Source organism: Condylura cristata, unplaced genomic scaffold (genome assembly GCF_000260355.1).
Source record: "Condylura cristata isolate star-nosed mole 26May11 unplaced genomic scaffold, ConCri1.0 scaffold00029, whole genome shotgun sequence".
NCBI lineage: Eukaryota > Metazoa > Chordata > Mammalia > Eulipotyphla > Talpidae > Condylura > Condylura cristata.
In genome coordinates this window covers 18,542,559-18,559,608 of record NW_004567130.1, presented here as the reverse complement: position 1 = coordinate 18,559,608, position 17,050 = coordinate 18,542,559, and the positions used below count along the sequence as shown (strand labels likewise).

General features: G+C 64.2%; 1 protein-coding gene across 1 annotated transcript in view; it reads left to right on the top strand.

Annotated features, from left to right (window-relative positions):
- Positions 1 to 14,508: 14,508 nt before the first annotated feature.
- B3GALNT2 (beta-1,3-N-acetylgalactosaminyltransferase 2) overlaps positions 14,509 to 17,050 on the top strand; it is a 37,096-nt gene continuing 34,554 nt past the window's right edge. Inside the window, exon 1 of the mRNA XM_004690730.2 lies at positions 14,509 to 14,635. Coding sequence (XP_004690787.1) covers positions 14,509 to 14,635 — 127 coding nt within the window. The remainder of the gene's footprint in view (positions 14,636 to 17,050) is intronic.

Here is a 17,050-nt window from a genome sequence, read left to right as displayed (position 1 = left end):
GCGAGAAGCAGGGAGCAGCCCCGGCTGCGCGGCGGGTGCTCGGCGACGCCCCTCGGTCCGTGGGCCCGCCGGTGGCCGTCTGGGCTAGGGCTCGGCATCGACCTCCACCGGCACAAGGCTGCAGCCCTCGGTGTCCGTTCGCCCTCGGCCGCACAGCGCTCCCCCGCGCCTGCGAGCTAAAGCCCGCCTGGGCCCTCGGGGCTCAGAGGCTCAGCGCGGTCCTTGAAACGGTGGAACAGCGGCGGGGGCGGGAGTGGAACAGGCGGCGGCCCCCAGCGGGCTGCCTGGCCGCCCTCGGGCTGGGTGGCAGTGGCCATGCCGAATGCCCACTCGCGACCCGAGCCCCTCAGCTCCCAGAGCTGGGAGAAAGTCTCACGTCTGCGGGGCAAGTCATTTCCGTGTACTTGTGACGGCATTTTGCTTCCTCCTCTCCTGTCCACCCGCGGAAGAGGGGGACCTGGCCAGCAGCCCCCGCCGCAGCAGCCTGCTGTGATCTCGGGACTTTGAACGATTGCCCGATTTGTCCTCAGAACACCTCTGTGAACCTTGCTTTCACTCGTGCAGATTTTCCTGCGTTAACTTGCTGTGTTTATTTGCGCTGACACACACAGACATACGGAAGACTTTTCATTCCAGTAGCAAGAGGATTTGTTCAGTTGTCATAAACCAGAAACTGAACTTAAACACGTTAGGGCCCCCCACACTCCCAGAATGTTCTTTCAGCAGTTGGTGTTCCCTCTGTCAGGTGCAGACACGAGCAGGACTGCCGGAGGCGTCACCTGGCCAACCACGCCAGGAGCCAGCCGGCTTTCCTGAAGAGCCTCTGAACTTCCACCTAGGGAAACGCAAACAAGAAATACTGCTGGGAAAAATCCCCACAGGAAACAGGGACTCGGGAGGTCAGTTCAGGGAGCGAGCTGGAGCTTCCAGTCACTTGGTCCCAGAGCTTGTCGGGTCAGCGGCAGTCGCGCAGCCCACCTGGTGAAGCCAGCACTGGGCGGGAGCCCATTGGCCGACTGAGGAAGGGCGGCGGGCGTCGCTGATCTGGGGTCAGGGAGGGGTGAGGTGTCTGCAGGCCAGCGCCAGGCCCAGGCTCTCCCAGGTGTGCACAAGATCCTCGTGGTTTCTGCAGTTTGGGGGCGTCTGACAGGTGTCTGCTAGGGGGTGGGAGAAAAGGGAACCCCGGAGGGAGCGCGACTGCCAGGGAGGGGCTGCAGTCGAGGCTGCGGGCAGGCTGTGGACAGGCCCTGGCCAGGACAGGGCCAGAGTTCACGCCTGGCCCTATGGAGCTGGGCAGAGGCCGCAGTGAAACGCCAGGCCCAGGTTCCTTCTGCCCAGCGGCCCGTCGCCCTGCGCTCAGGGGACCCCACCACCCGAGGAGTGTCCGGCGTGGCTCAGCGGGAGGGTGCAGCGGCACGCGGGTGCAGCCCTCCGAGGGCCCCTCTCGTTGCATGGTTTAGGGATCCCCCCCAGTTGAGACTCGGCTGGGCTGGTGACTGTGAAGGCCAGAGAGGCCTGGTCAAGATGCTGCCCCCTAGCCCCAGAGGTCAGACCAGACCAGCGCCCTGAGGGTCAGGAGGCCCAGCCGGCTGCGGGGCTTCACTCCGGGATCCTGCGGCACGATCCACCCTGGGACATGCAGTGAACCGAATGTGGCCCCCAAAGGTGACCACAGAACAGGACACGCCATTGCCTCGCAGCTGGACACTGTGACCCCCAGGGAAACCTCCTGTGTCCTTGCCTCTGAAGAGCCTCGGCCGTCCCCTGTCAGCCTCAGTTCCCCTCCTGGGGCCGAGAGGGAACCACGGCAGCCGCCCTGTGGGGGAAACACGCGTGGGGGGCCACGCCCCTCTCCAGACAGGCGGCGTGGGGGCTCCCCTCACCTGCAGACCGCACAGTCCAGACTGCAGGTCGAGGCTGCTGCACTCACCTGGGCTGCTAAGGAGGGGGAGGCCACTCCCCCACCCCCCAGTTGGCCAAGCTTTGGGGGGGGCGCCGGAGCACGGGGCGGGGGTGGGGCGTTCCTGCGTGGTGGAGTGACAGCAGCCGGCAGTCTTGGCTGAGGGCCGGCCACCTGCCAGGCTCCCCTGCCTTAGCAGTTCCGCAGAGCCAGTGATCCCTTGCCCCAAAGATGACCCAGGTAACTGGAACCTTAGAGGACAAGAGACTCTATGATCAGATGAGAACTGAGACAGGGCAGTTCCCCGCATCATTTGCGGGGCCCACCATCACCCCACGAGTTGGAGAGCTTGGGGGACGCCTGGCCCTGGCTTTCGGATCCCTGGGAGGGCACGCGGGCAGGAACGCGGGGCCTCTGGCGCAGTTCCTTCGCGGGCCAGGCTTCACCCCGAAACTCAGGTCCTGGTAGTTTGTAGGCAGCTGTAGGGGGCGGGCAGCCAAGGAGAGGGTAAGTCATCTCCCCAAGTTGCACAGCAAGGAGCAGATGCCACCCAAAGCTCAGCCCTGGTGCGCCCTTCGGGGCGCCTGGCGCTGTCAGGGCGGCCGGCACAGAGGTGAGCCCTGCAGGTGGGGTGGGGGTGCTGCTGGGCCTCGGCTGCCTGCCCCGCCCAGAGGTCTGTTCCAGGACAAGGACGAGGACAAGGATGCCCACCTGGGACAGAGCTTGGCCCCGTCCCTGAGCGCCGGGCGCGGGTATTGGGTCGGCCGTTCGCAGACATGGCCTCTGACTCTCCCTTGGGCCCTGCAGCCAGGCCCAGCGGTCAGCACAGCACCTCCTGGCTCCCGACGTCTGGTTCTGCGCTGACTCCTGTGCAATTCTGATTCTTTTGTTCCTTTGTGTAAGACGCTCCGCTCCTCGTCCGCGGCCAAGGTCACTGGCCCGAACAGCCGTCCTCAGTGCGTAGGAAGCAGTCGCTGCGGCAAGCCCTGGCTCAGTCAGCGCTGGCGGGAGCTGACGCCCGCGCAGCATGCCCTTCGGAGGCTTCCCGGGCAGTGCGAGGCGCCAGTCGGGGCCCGACGGCCAGTGTCCCTGCCTGGGCAGAGGGGCTCGCTCACTGTGGCCTCAGGGGGACCCTAAACTCAGCCTGGCCGGCTTGCCGCCCCCGCCCTGGCTGCCCTGTCCTGAGGACAGGGCAGGCTCTCAGCTGCAGCCAGGCCTGGGCCCTGTGCCCCGCCCAGCCCCCGGAGTCAGCTGAGCCCTGGTGCCCTTTCCGGGCTCTCACTTTACCTAGCTCAGGCTTGCCCGGGGCAGCGCCTCCATCGACCCCCCAGGGCCAGAGTCGGTGGGTAGTCACCTCCCGCTCCTGTGGCTGCTGGACCCCAGCTCCCACCCTGCCCTCCTGCCCGAGGCCGCCCCCGCAGCCTCTGCACCCGGCAGCCATGGGAGCAGCTGCGCGGCTCCTGGACCTGCCCAGACTGTTTGCTTCTTCAACATCCGGTTTTTGTGAGCTGCTGCCAGATGCTCCCGCAGCCGGGCCGGGCTGAGCCGATCCGCAACGCTCCTGCGTGCCGCCGACGCTGCCATCAGATGGCTCCTGACGGCCGCCGGGGATGGGTTGGAGGGTCTTTCTGCGGTCAGTGGGTGCTTCAGTCGCTTCCCGCGTGGCTCGTTCACTGTGGCCTCGGGGACCACGCGGAGCTATGAGGACATCCGCCCTCAGAGGCTCGTGGCGAGCGACTCGGAGCCAGTGCCCCGCATGGCACCAGGGACACAAGGCTGCCGGATGCCGCCTCGGGCCGGGTGTGCGTCCGGGCCCATAAACTGGCAAACCGGGGGGCTGTGGACAAGCTGAGTCCCGGTAACCACTGTGCGGGGGCGGTGGCCCTCCGGTTGACCTCCCCAGGGCTTACGGTCAGCTGCAGGTGCCCGTGGTCCCTGAGGCGCCTGCACGGGTGACCTGCCGGAACCCTCAATCGGGCATGGGCCCTTGAGGCTGTGGACTGTGCCGGGTCCCGGGCCCAGGCCTCCTCGCCTTGGGCACCCGCTGACCATTCTGCTCAAGCATCTGCCCGCTCCCCACCCGGCCCGGCCCAGTCTCTGCAGCCCCAGCGCACTCCCACCCCGGGGGGTCTGCCCCAGTGGCCGTCCCACTGCCCATTTGCCCATGCTCCCGCCAGGGCCTGCCCCGACTCGCCCCAAATGCTAGTGGGGGCAGCCAGGGCAGCGCTGGCCACGCTTGCTCTTTGCTGACCTGCCTCTCGGACGCGGGTCGGTGCCCCAGACACGCGGTGCGGGGTGGGGGTGGGGCAGCTGACAGGGCCAGCAGCTGGGGGCCTGGCACCTGCTCAGAGTGCTGGACACGTCCTCTCAATGCAGCCGGGGCGGCTCTGATGGCAGCTTCGGCCCTTGCTGCGCACCTGGAGCCCCAAGGGGCTTTGGTGGTGGGGAGTGGGCCGGCCGGGCGCTGCCGTGTGAGGTGGCCTCCCAACTGACTCCTTTTTTAAAGAAAACAAAAGGAATCCGAGCTCAGTGCCAGGCCTCGGCCTCCTGCTGGGGCGGGGGTGGGGCCGGTGGCCCAGGACGCTGTGAGATCAGGACCTGCTGGCGCCTGGGCCTGAGCCGGTCTTGTGTGCCGCTTTGCGTGGCCACAGCTGTCTGGGAACGCGGCTGCACGTGGCCCCACTCTGTTTTCTGTAAGAGACAGACCAAAGCGTGGGATCGAAGCTGTTCACGCCACAGAGGCCTGGCCAGCGGACGGCCAGCTGGGGGTGGGGCCGCCCCAGTGGCAGCTGAGGCTGCTCCCGCAGCGCGGCCGCTCCCGGGCTCCCGGGACCCCATAGAGGAGGAGCGGGGTGGGGCTGCATGGGCCCCTGTGCCCTGCGACCCGGCTGCGCTTGGCTTTCAGGTGAGCCCAGACCGCGTCTGCTCTGGCCACGGCCAGCGGCCGCTGCCCTTGGCCAGCTGCCTGCCTGGCCCGTGCTGTGCCGCCTCTACAGGTAAGGAGCCGAGGTTCTGCCCGAGAGCGGGTCCTCCAGAGGGTCCTTGCCAGCAGTGGGGCAGGGCTGCTGGGGGGAGGCTGGGCTGGCACGCCCTGCGGGGCCAGCTCCCCCACACCCCACTTGCCTGCTGTGCTTTCTGCCTCGCCCACCCTCCTTGGCGATGTTGCCTCTGGTTGCCCCTCGAAACCCGATGCCCTGGTTTCGTGAGTCCCCAGCACCCGCACTGCCCCCGCGAGTGGCTGTGCCTGCTGTGCGGGGGGCCAGGACCTGGGGTGCTGGAGCTCAGCTAGCACCACGCTGGGCGTCCCCTGAGAAAGACCCATCAGGTCTCGCTTGCTTGGCAGAGGGGCTCGGCGCCAACTGGCCTGCGGGTGACGCCGCGGTCCTGCAGGCCCAGTCCGTGCTCATGAGAGTAGCTGCATCTCGGGCTCTTTCCTGGGAAGCGGCTGCTGCTGAACAGCCGCGGAGATCATGTGCCTGAGGCAGCTCGGGACGACCACTGGTCCAGACACTGAGTGGGTGGGGTCAGCAGCAAGGGGACTGTCCTCGGGCCCTGCAGCCCAGCAGAAGCCCCTGGGCCGCCTCCAAGGAAGAGATGCCCTGAGGTGGGGAGGCACAGCCTCTGCTTCCCCTGCAGTGCACCTCTGCCCTTCACCTGCCCCCTCAGGGCCCAGACGGAGGAGGCATGGCCAGCAGCACCGCCAGCATCTCCCAGGCCAGGAAGGCCGTGGAGCAGCTGAAGATGGAGGCCTGCATGGACCGGGTCAAGGTGAGTGGCGCCGCCCCTGCGCAGGCCATCTCCAGACGCTGCTGCCGTCCAGAGCAGCCGCAGGAGAGTGATGGTCGCTGGCTGTGCACCACGGCCCTGGCAGCCCCGCCTGTTTCCTGAAAGATCGATACTTTACTGTTCACTTCTAAAAACAGGTATACCCGATACGATGCCCACCGCTCACAAGAGGCGATTAAAAATAAGGACACGGGCTGGTCGAACATAACGGGAAAAACAAAGTCAAGGAGGGCTTTTTTGGAAAAAAAAAATTATTTTTGCAAAAGAATTGGGGTACAGGCCAGAGGTACAGGGTGAGAGGAGTCACCAGTGGCAGAACGGGGAGCAGGACAGGCAGGTCCATGAAGCACACTGCTGAGGGGAGCGGCAGGGGACAGGCGGGGCCTGCTGCTCCCAGAGGTCCCTGCCTGGCTGGACTGAGCTCATGCTGCAGGGGCTGGGACAGCTTCGCAGCGCTGCGCTTTACCTGCTGCGCCCCAGGGAGGGTCTCAAGAAGGTGGAATTCGACACATCCAATGACTGAAACAAAACTGAACTCAGCGTGGACAGTAGCACCCGACACGAGCGTGGAGTCAGGGCTGAAGGCGCGGCTGAGATGAAGAGGGCCACTCCCTGCGGCCGGGAGTCCAGCTCCCAGGTGCCACCACGGCCCAGCCTGGGCCCAGCAAGAGCCTCACTGTGGGGGCGCCAGAGCCCTGCTCACTGTCACCTGCGTTCTTCCCCAGCATGGTCGGTTGTACAGGTGAAGCGGGAGCCACACAGTATTCGGGAACCCCGTGTGTGGGCTTGTGGACCTGCCCAGCAGGCAGAGGCCGCATCCGGAAGCATGGCGAGTCCAGTCTCTGCAGTCCGGGAGGGCACACGTCCTGGCGCACAGCCCGCTCACTGTGGGAGCAGCCGTGCCAGGCAGCGGGCAGCTTCCGGGCGCTGTCTGCATCAGCCCATGTGCCAAGGACACCACTGCGGCGCCCCGTGTGCGGTTTCCACATTGCTGCCAGCAACAGGCTCGTGTTGGCCGCAGCTCGGCGGCTCAGCGGTGCCGGTAGGCCGATGACGTCGGTCTCGTAGAGTGCTGGGCCCATGGCCGCAGCTGGTAGCCCCAGCACCATGCGCGCCCAGGGCCCCTCTGGGGATGAGGAAGCCCCCCCCCAACTCCCGTGCGCGTGTCACCCAGGGGCGCGGAACTGGCTGGTACCACACAGCTCAGGCCCAAAGCGTCTCTGGCTCTGGGGGCGCAAAGCCGGGTCTTGCCCAGGCACTGGGATGTGGAGCAGACATGCCTGTGTGGGCAGGGGGTGACCCCAAGCACCTCCCGTTGGCAGAGCGGCAGCCTGGTCCCCGGCTCTGGCTGGACAGTGGCCATAGAGCTCCCGCCACGCCTCGTGGGGTGGTCTATGCCCCTCGGGACTTTGGGGCAGAGTGTGGGAGGCAGAAGGCTCGTGGTCTCTGCAGGGGGGTCCAGCCTGATGCAACTGCTCGAGCGTCCACACCCGCTTGCACCAGAGCCGCGAAAGCACTGACCACCATCAGGCTCAAGGTGGAACAGCACATGGGCCCAGCAGCCTAGCCGGTGAGCACCACAGCCAGAAGTGACCATCTGAGAGGATGGAAACTGGGCGTGAATTTGCTCTTTGGATACGTGGCTCTGGGAGGGACGCGCTCGGGACGCTCCCTGCGCAGTGCTCAGGAAAGACTGGGGCAGTTCCAGACGGGAAGCCTTGCCCGAGCGGCTCACAGCTCATGTTGAGCAGCTGGGCACCGGGAGAGCGGCTGGGAGACAGCTGTGGGCAGTGCGCGGAGGCTGTGCCGACCTCGGAACAGCTGGGGTGAAGCCAAGGCCGAGAAATAACTAACTCACCATCTGTAAGGTGGCCAGAGCCACCTCCTGGGGGCGCAGGGCGAGTCAGCACTGTGAAGCTGCCACAGCCACGGCAGCCCGAGTCCATCCCCGGCCAGGGCCTGACCCTGTGGGCAGCAGGCCCCTCCTCCTGTCTCCCCGCGCCCCCCCCAAAAGTGAGTCTCAGGGGATCCTCCTGTTCAGGTCCCTACTCTGTCTCTGGGGCGTCCTCTCACCCCCCGCGCCTCTGGCCGCACCCCAGTTCTTGTGTGTAAACAGAAAAAAAAACACACTGGCGAAGACAGGGCGTGAGCAGGCCGCAGGCTGGACGCAGGGCTGAGCTAAGTGCTTCCTCGTGTGAGAAAAAGAAAAAGAGAAAGCCGCACGGATCCGCCCTGCCAGACCCTGGCCCAGAAGCACGGACTCCAGCGTCCACAACCCAGGGCCGCCCCGACCTCTGAGCCCAGCGGCTGGGCGCAGGGGTGCTGTGCTCTCGCTGCTCTGGGGGAGGGGCCCCCCGCGGTGCTAGGCATGGGTGCAGGCGAGGGCTGGAGAGGGGGTGAGTGTCGCTTCACGGGCAGAGGGTGGATGCGGCGGTGTCGCGGCCACACTGTAATCATGCCATCTGCCTTGTCCTGGAGAGTGACGCCAGTAATTGTTCGCTCCGACGCTGGAGCTGGAAACGGCAGAGCAGCCCCCGCCTGGGTGCTGGCTGGGCGGCGTAATCACCTCCTTTCCCCTGCAGTGTGATGGTAAAATTCCAGCCTCTCCCAGCTGCCGGCTCCCTCCAGCACCTGGGTCTGGGAGCTGAGCACAGGGCCTGCTCGGAGGGAGCGTTGCAGCCCCAGGAGAAGGCAGGGGTAGCTGCGGGGCCTGGCGCTTCCCAGCCAGGGTAAAACTTCCCTTTGGAAACTAATCATCTGTTTCTAGGTGCAAAGATGACAGGAGCTTGGGGCTTGGCAGTGTCGCCCCGTTTTTTAGGCTCCTTGAAAGATGCCTCGATGCGGGGCTGGTCAGAAAACCCCCCCACTTGGCCCAAGGGCGGGTTCAACCGCTGTCTCTCAGATCACACTGCGCCTTCGGGGCTCAGTCAAGACACTGTGGAGGAACAAAGGGGCACTGGACAGTGAGAAACGAGGCTGATGGTGAAAGTGGAAAAGCCCTTCGCTGTGCTGGGCTAGGATGACTCATCTCGGGACTGCCCACTCCCCTGAGTGCATCACCTGACAGCCCGTGCGCTTCCGCTGCTCACTGGGGGCCAGCCGGACACCAAGTAACCTCACTGGACTCTGGCTCCACCCCTCGGAGGTCTGGAACCGCAGCCCTAGGCCGTGACCGACGAAGACCAGCAGAGCCATGGCGGGCAGCCCTAGGCGGAGCTGCTGCAGCAGCTCCCGTCAGCCCCGCTGAGGCCCGGCCGCTTGGGGGGCAGGAAGCTGCCGGGGGTGCCGCCCTGAGCACCGCCCAGCGCGTGGCGGGCTGGGCGAACGTCGGCCCCTCCTCAGCGTGGGTCTGCGCGGCTGTCTCTGGGCCGTGGTGGAACAGAGATGATCCGTGCTCAGCGCGGCAGGTGGCGTTTCTGGGCCAGACGCTGGGCCCGCGCTGGACGGAAGACCCCCGTCTCCTGCCGTGTCCGTGTTCACTGTTGTGGCCTTTCAGCACGGCGATTCTTGTTACCGTTATGACCTTTCAGTCTCCATTCACCCCTCTAGCGGGCCAGAGTCTCGCCTTGTCCTTTCCTCTGTGCTCTCTGCTTGCGACCCGGGTCAGCACTCGCTCACTGCGAGGCAGGCGGGAGGGAGTTCAGAATAAACAACAGCACCGGCCGTGAGCAGGCGGAGAGTGACCGCGGGACCGCAGCCCAGGGCGCGTCCCCCGGAGTCGCGAGAGGCCGCTGACAGGGCTGACACCCAGGAGGCAGCTGCCGTGGCTGTTTCCTTGCTTGAAGACCAGCGGCGCCTCCCCAAGTGGCCCTGGAGGACAGCGGAGCGGAGCCCGGTGGAGCGCAGGGTGAGGTGTGGCACGCGCCCCGCACTGGGCGCCCTGAGCCAGGTCCAGCCACTTGCATGGGCCCTGCTCTCCGGGCCGGGCAGGGGCTCTGTGGGCCTCGCCCCAGCCGTGTCCTTCTGCCCCGACCCTGTGGTGACTTCCCCGCTCCTCGGCCCTTCCGCCTTGCCGCCTCCCTCACCCAGGACCCCCGCTGGGCCTCCTGTGAGCTGCGGACAGCAGAAACACCCCTCCAGCCAGCGCACCTCTCTCAGACCCCCAGGGCTAGCCGGGGATGGTGGATGTCAGATTACAGCGCTTTCAAGTAGAAGGGCCTGGTCCAGTCTCCCACGCCTTGCCAGGAGCAGCTCAGACTGGGCTTCTGGCCGAGCCCCCTGCCCTCCCGCACACGCCAGCGGGTTCAGGGATGACGCAGCTCAGCCGCTGGTTGTGGCCGCTAGAGCGAAAGTCCGTGGTGTCTGTAGGCGCCACCTGGGCGCGGCCTGCTGGGGTGAGCGGTCTGTGCCAGGACCAGACAGCGGCGGCAGAAGTGTGAGGCTGGGAGGAGGCTTGAGGGCCGTCATTGTGCGCGTGGGGGCTTTTCACCCACCTGCAGCGCGTTCTGTCATCCCGGAGATGCAGATGGCTGCGCAGGGACCTCCAGGGGGCGGAACTGGCCTGTCTGCAGCGACGGCGGGCAGGCAGGCAGCCTCATGGCAGGAGGCGTTGCCCACGGCCGGGTCTTGCCAGTGAGGTGACGCAGTGCACGTGGGATGAGCCGGTGGCTTCGCCTCCCAGCACCCCTCCACGCAGCCTCTGGGGCTCCTGGCATGAGCGGGGGCCATACTGGGCCGCCAGGCAGCAGCTGTCTGCAGACACGCCGGGAGCAAGCCCGTCTGAGACCGCGGTTCTGCGTCGGCACGTGGGCTTCCCAGGCCGCCACGGGCTCGCGGCATCTCAGCGGGCAGCGCCTGTGCCGCTCTGGCGGCAGCAATGACAGATGGGTGCTGGACTCGGTGGAGGCGGGCCCCCTCCAGGGAGGACAGGCCCTGCGTGGGCCCGGGCCTGTCTCGCGGCACGTGGGCCACCATCCCAGGCAACACCTCGCCAGTCACGCTCCCGGCCCGTCCTCTGGGTCTGCTCTCCCGCCACCCCTCCAGGGAGCCCCTCCACGCCCCGATGGCCTTTAACCCACCCTGTGCCGTGTCCCTCCAGGTGTCGCAGGCGGCCTCAGACCTCCTGGCGTACTGCGAGGCCCACGTGCGGGAAGACCCCCTCATCGTCCCGGTGCCTGCGTCCGAAAACCCCTTCCGAGAGAAGAAGTTCTTGTGCACCATACTCTGACTCCGTCCTCCCAAAAGCGCCTGCTCCTCCAGCACCGAAACCCCTGCCAGCGACAGTGCATGCTCTTGGTTTGGGGGCGCCCTCGCCAGACAGCCGGGCTGGCCTCGTGGTTTTCACTGGCTCCCCACGTCGCCTTTAATCTCACTTCGCTCTCCTGTTGCACTCACCACCGGCAAAGCAGCTAGACAGAACCAAATTACGGACGTGCCCAGTGGACTGGGTATGAATCTGAGGGTTTGAAAGCCCAAACACCGTCCCCGAGTCTGTCTGCATCAACCCTGAAACTGCGTCAGTGGATTACTTTACTGAAAAGCTCACACCGAGAACCCCCTTTGCGGCAGGGCAGGACCAGGCAGAGCCTCCCCCGCTGGGGCGGGTCCCCCAATCCTCGCCTCCCGCGAGGGAGCGGCCTGGACGCTCTGCGGCCTGCCTTGCGTCCTCCTTTCAAAGGCGGCAAGGAGCCGGCGCGGCCGGTGGGAGGTTCCTCACTGTGCGCCCCGGCCTTGTGGCCCGCGTCCATGGCCGCCGCTGGCCGGGGTCCCCCCACCCCGCTGGAGCTGGCCCTGCTGCAGGTGAAACCCCAGGGGCATCCCGCCACACCCCTCTTCCTGCGCCCTCCTCTTTGGCGCCTGCCCTGTCTTCAGCACAGCAGTGGGCGCGTGGGGACGCCCGGGGCCCCAGAGGCGGGCGCCTGGGCATACAGCTCTCTGCATGCCCGCTGCCGCCTTGAGCTGGAGCCTGTTCCCTTACGGGCTTCCGGGAGCAGAGCGTGCACGCATCTTCTACAAGGAGGGAAACTGAGGCCCTGGGCCATTGCGATATTCCTCCGAGGCTGTAGACACTGGGCAGGGAGACAGGTGGCGGGCAGGCCCTCCCGGAGCCCCGGCCACCTGCCTCCCAGGGCACCCGTGTGCGAGGGCCGGGGGCCGTGGCAAGGCCTCCCCAGCCTGCCTGAGCTCCTGTGGCCCAGTCCTCGTGCTCGCCACCGCGGGGATGCGGCGCCTCCGTCGCTCTGCAGCACACCCGCAGGCCCGCCTAAGAGGGTGCCGCTGGTGAAGGCAGAGGTGGGGCAGAGGCTCTAACCGGTCCCCTGTCTGGACTGCCCGGCCCCTCCGACAGCTGCCTGCCGTATCATCAGGGCCAGTGCTGTGTGCTGGACCCCAGAGCCTGCAAAGGGGGTCACCATACCTGCCCCCCCCCCTCGCTTTTGCAGTTGGGTGATAGAGGTGACGGCAGAGCTGTGGCTGCCAAGAAGACAGATGCTTGCTCGATGCCACACAGGGTCCCTGGGCCTCCTCAGAGGGGCGGGATCAGGCGGAGGGGTGTGGGACTGCCGCCCAGGGGCATGCACACCACAGGTCCAGCCTTGCCCCTTGCCTGCGGTTTCTGCCACCCTCGCTGGGCTCTCCCGGTACCGCGCTGGTGCTGGGCAGCAGAGCTGAAAGGCTCCAACCTCCGTTGGGGTCTGTGATCAGGGCTCTTGTCTCCATGCCAACACTGCTCACCTGATAAAGCACAAGCTGTACAAGCACTCCAGAGACAAGCACCCAGAGACCAGCACCCCAGAGACAACAGCATCCCGGAGACCAGCACCCTAGAGACCAGCACCCCGGGAACCAGCACCCCAGAGATCAGTGCCCCGGGGGACCAGCACCCTGGAGATTAGCACCCCACAGACAAGCACCCCGGAGACCAGCACTCCAGGGACTATTTTCCAGAGACCAGCACCCCGGAGATCAGCGCCCTGGGAAGCAGCACCCCAGAGACCAGCATCCTGGAGATCAGCGCCCCGAGGAGCTGAGCAGTGAGCGACGGGGAGCCCCTCCTCCAGCCCCGCAGCTGCGCCCCCCCTTGCCTCTCCCGCCTCCCGCCTCCTCCCTGCCTCTCCCCGTGTTCCCCGGGAGCAGGGTCACTTCAGTTTGTCTTCCAGACTGGCGTCTCGGGGTCACCGCCCAGGTGCTCTGCGTCGCCTGCTCCCTGCTCGGCTGGGAAGTAACCAGTGAGGGGGTCTGCTCAGGCTCCCCTACGGGGGACTGTGAGCCCAGAACAAGGGACCTGGGGGTGAAGGGATGGTGAGGTGCGCCCCGGGGAGGGCAGCGGGCTGAGCCCCAGGCGGCTGCAAGTGCGGGGTGCTGGCAGCCCCCACGGCCCCGGGGGCGGGGACCTGGGCCCACCCCTCCAGCCTTTCCCCGCGCCCTCACGGCCCACGCACCGCCTAGGCCTCCTTTCTAGATTTCACTCCACGCCTGGAGCTTGCAAGTTTTTTATCCCATGAGAAGGCCTGGATGGAAGGGCCGTCGTTTGCCGCCATGACTCCACCCCTAGGTGCTCGCCCAGCAGAAGTGGACAGGGCTAGCCCACCAGGAAAACGACGAGAACGTCGGCGGAAAGTGTTCATAAAAAGCCAGCCTGGTGGCAGCACCCAAATACCCACACTGGATGCATCAGTCAGGGCACAGGCAGCCGGTGGGCCCTGGACGGCAGCGCGAGTGGGTCCGCCAGCAACTGTGTCACGCCCACACCCAGCACCGCGACGCTGTGCTGTTGCAGGTACAGCCACGACCGACCGGGTGGCGGGCACAGGGGTTTGGGGGCGCCTGGGCCTGTCACGCGAGCTCCTCTCTGCACCCCTCTGCACCCCTCCTGCCTGCACTGCGCCTCAATAAACCCTGGCTTTGCGGCTAGCAGAATCGGTTACGTTTTCTTTTCCGGCACTTCCATCAGATTTTTACTTCGTGTTGGTAGCTGGCCCCTGGGTGTTTGCGCGTGTATCTGCCCGGACCTGGGAACGCAGAGCCCCCAGCCTGCGGCTGCGGGGCCAGAGCAGGGATGCCCCTGCCCTGCCCTACTCCCTGCTTGGGGCTCGGCCGCGGTTGCGTCCTTTGGGATGGGAGTAGGAGTCACACCGGGTGTGACCTGTGCAGGTGACACTCCCAGCTGCAGACCTTCCCGCCGCAGGATGAAAGCCTTCTGCGCTGCGACGGCACTGAGGTGCGGTGGCCCCTCAGGGCTGCACCCAACCCTCACCATGGCCGCTGCCTTCCTCAGCACGCTGCCAGGTGAGGCCCAGGTCACTGCGGAGTGGCCGCCCTGGCCTCCTGGACAGGAGCCAAAGGTTTCCCCTTTGATTCTGAGCCCGGCACCCCCAACTCAACAGCAGCTCCCCTCCAGCAGCCAGGCGAGGAAGCAGCCTGGGGCCTGAGGGTTTTATTTGGCGACCTCAGATCTGGGACGAGGACGAGACATGAGACGGAGCTCGGGCACCCGCCCTGGGGAGGGTCCTGCTCCCTGAGCCTGGTGCAGAGCTGAGGGTCACGGAGTCCTCACGACCGAGCTGTAAGTCTCCTCGCCCTCGCGGTGCGTGTTACTCACATGCACACGCCAAAGTCAGTGCAAAGTGTATAGCTGCGCCCTGTACATGAAGCCCCTGGACTCCTCCCCGTCTGTCCTCACCTCCCGCAGCCACGCTGGGTACTGCTGGGTACTGGGAGTCTGAGAGCCAGGAGGGCCTCACGGCCTACGCAAAGCGTCCAGGACCCCCGAAGCACAGTGTGGGCCTCATGGTGGAGGGGCTGCCCTTGCTGCGCAAGGGCCATCGAGTGCCTGTGCGCTGTGAACGGCCCTGAGCCGCGCTGACCGGCGATCTCCTGAGCCGATGGCAGAAGAGCCTACGAGGAACAGAGCACCGTCGCGGAAGCAGCAGCTGAGCTCGCTGGCCATGGCTGTCATTTGCAACAGGGTGTTGAAGCGTCTCTGCGAGAAGCGCGGCCTCCAGCCGGCAGGTTGTGCGAGGCCAGGTCTTCTCGCGTTTCTCTCCTGGTCACTGGGTCACAGTCTTATCTCTTACTTGAAAGTTTTACATTTTTTTCATTTTATTTTTTGCTTTAAGTTAAATTAGCCTTCATTCAGCTCTCCCTTAAACAGCCGCTGGAGCAGCCCAGAGGAAGGCCAGCGCGTCCCAGGTGGCATCAGCACAGTGCTGTGCCGCCTGCGTCCATGAGACCTACTTTTCGATCACTTCACTTAGTTCATCTCAACCCGGACTGGCCTTGGAGAAGCATGGAGCCATGGGGGCACATCCGGCTTCGGCTAAAATCCAGTAGGAAGGAGAAACGTGAGCGGAAAGGCAGGCCCCCGCCCGCCCTGGTGGACACGCAGGATCGAACAGGAGGTGTCCCTCCGGGCCAGGCACAGTCTGCAGACAGCGAGGCTCAGAAATCCAGCAGCTTCTCTGAAGCTACAACTCTAATACGTGACAGAATTAGGATGTCAAACCGGCTCTTCTGCCTTCCTGAGAAATCCGGATTCTGTTGGGTGAGATGAGGTTGCCTAGTACCTCAGATCTCATCGTCACCGCAAGGAGCTACGACATGTTTTGTATCCAACACCGCCGCATTGGGGAGAGAAATGTTCGCCTCAAGAGATTGTACCAGTGTTTTCGTGTGTGTTCTGACGCTGCTCTCAGAGAAGAAACTCACTCTAATATCTGTGCCATCTGCGCATGAACCCAGCGAATAATTAACCACTTGGAATTATCCTTTTATCTTGTAAGATCAAAATATCACCCTGTCACCTGGCCTTAAACCTCCATAGGACATTCTCACAGAGTTAATAGCCTGTCTTAGGAACTAACGCCATCTGCTGTGCAGCACTTGAAATTCACTCCGTGGGCTCCGCAGCTTAGCACCAGGATGTTGGTCAGAAAACTGACCAATACAGCAATACTGTATCTTAGGCAGTTACAAAACAGTGTTGATCTTTAACCTAAGCAAAAGACATCAGTGTTAGAGAAACTTGTTTTTCTTTACTCTCCTTAAGCAAGATTCATCATAGCTCAAGGTACAGACTGAGCAAGAAAAAACAAGATGAAAAAGTCAGAGCGAGATGGGAACAGACCAATCTCTTCCAACCTGCTTAACACAAATCACTCTTAACAGGATCAAGGTATGGAATTTTGCAATTTAAAAAAAAAATTCTTATTTATTTATGCACACCAGAGCTGGGGTGCAGGCCAGAGGTGCGGGGGTGGGGGGATGAGAGGACACCCCAGAGACAGAGTGGGGAGCAGAACAGGTGGATCCCCTGAGACACACTGCTGAGGGAGCAGTAGGGACATGGGGTCTTATGTGCCCTGTGGGTCACTCCCTGGTCGGGGATGGGCTCGTGCAGTGTCTGGCGGGAGATAGCGTGATAAGGCTGGTCTTTAACCTCTGCACCACCAGGGAGGCCCCAGATCTGAGCTTTGAATTCAGATCTATCTGATGGGTCTGCAGGGAACATTCTAATTGTTTTTTCTCCTACAAAGTTCTATGAATTTTAATTTGTACGACTTTAGATTCTGCCAAGATTGCCTGAATATTGTGTGTTCTTTCATTTTACCATGCTGAACTTCTGAAACTTTTACTCTTTGGACACCTCTAGTCTTGGCTTTGAGAACAGGAAGTCTGATGTCATTTGGAACAGTTTGTAAAAAATTATCATTTTTACTAGCAAGGTCCCCAGATCTATTGAAATCACCTGACTATAATGTTCTCTATACAAACAAGAAATGTGTGCTGGGCCCTCCCTGGAGGCGCAGGGGGTTAGGACGCAGCAGTGCAGGCCAGGAGGTGACCCCAGGGCTCTGCAGACCCCTCCTGTCTCCCCACTGCCCCCTCAGCAGTGGATTTCAGTAGGTTGGCCTGTTCTGCTCCCGGCTCTCCCTCTGGTGAAGCTTCTCACCCCCTGCGCCTCTGGCCTGTACCCCAGCTCTGTGTGCAGAAATAAATATTTACAAAAAATTTGTGTTTATGGCAATTCATGTCCTGACACCAAAGAGGTGAAATCACAGAAATTATCTGTGAGGAAAAGTTCACATCGTAAAGGTAAATGACTGTGCTGAAACGCTATAATCGTGCCAGCAGCATTTCCTCCCCACGGGCACCCGACCACGTGGAACTGGACTCTCCCCAGGGGCTCCTTATTGCCAGCCGGTCAGTGGCCAGGCGCGAGCTGTGTGAGGCCCAGAGCCAGACGGAGGTGGGGGGCCCCAGGGCGCCTCGTCAGCCTAAGCCAGATGTGAGAGGGCCCGGCCGCCTGCACCCACTTGTCCACCACCGCCAGGGCGGCCCCCAGCGCGGCCATCTCCGCACACGCGCCGGGGCTTGTCCTCGGCCCTCACTCGGCGGCCTTGGCGCGGCGCCAGCGCTGCCCAGGTC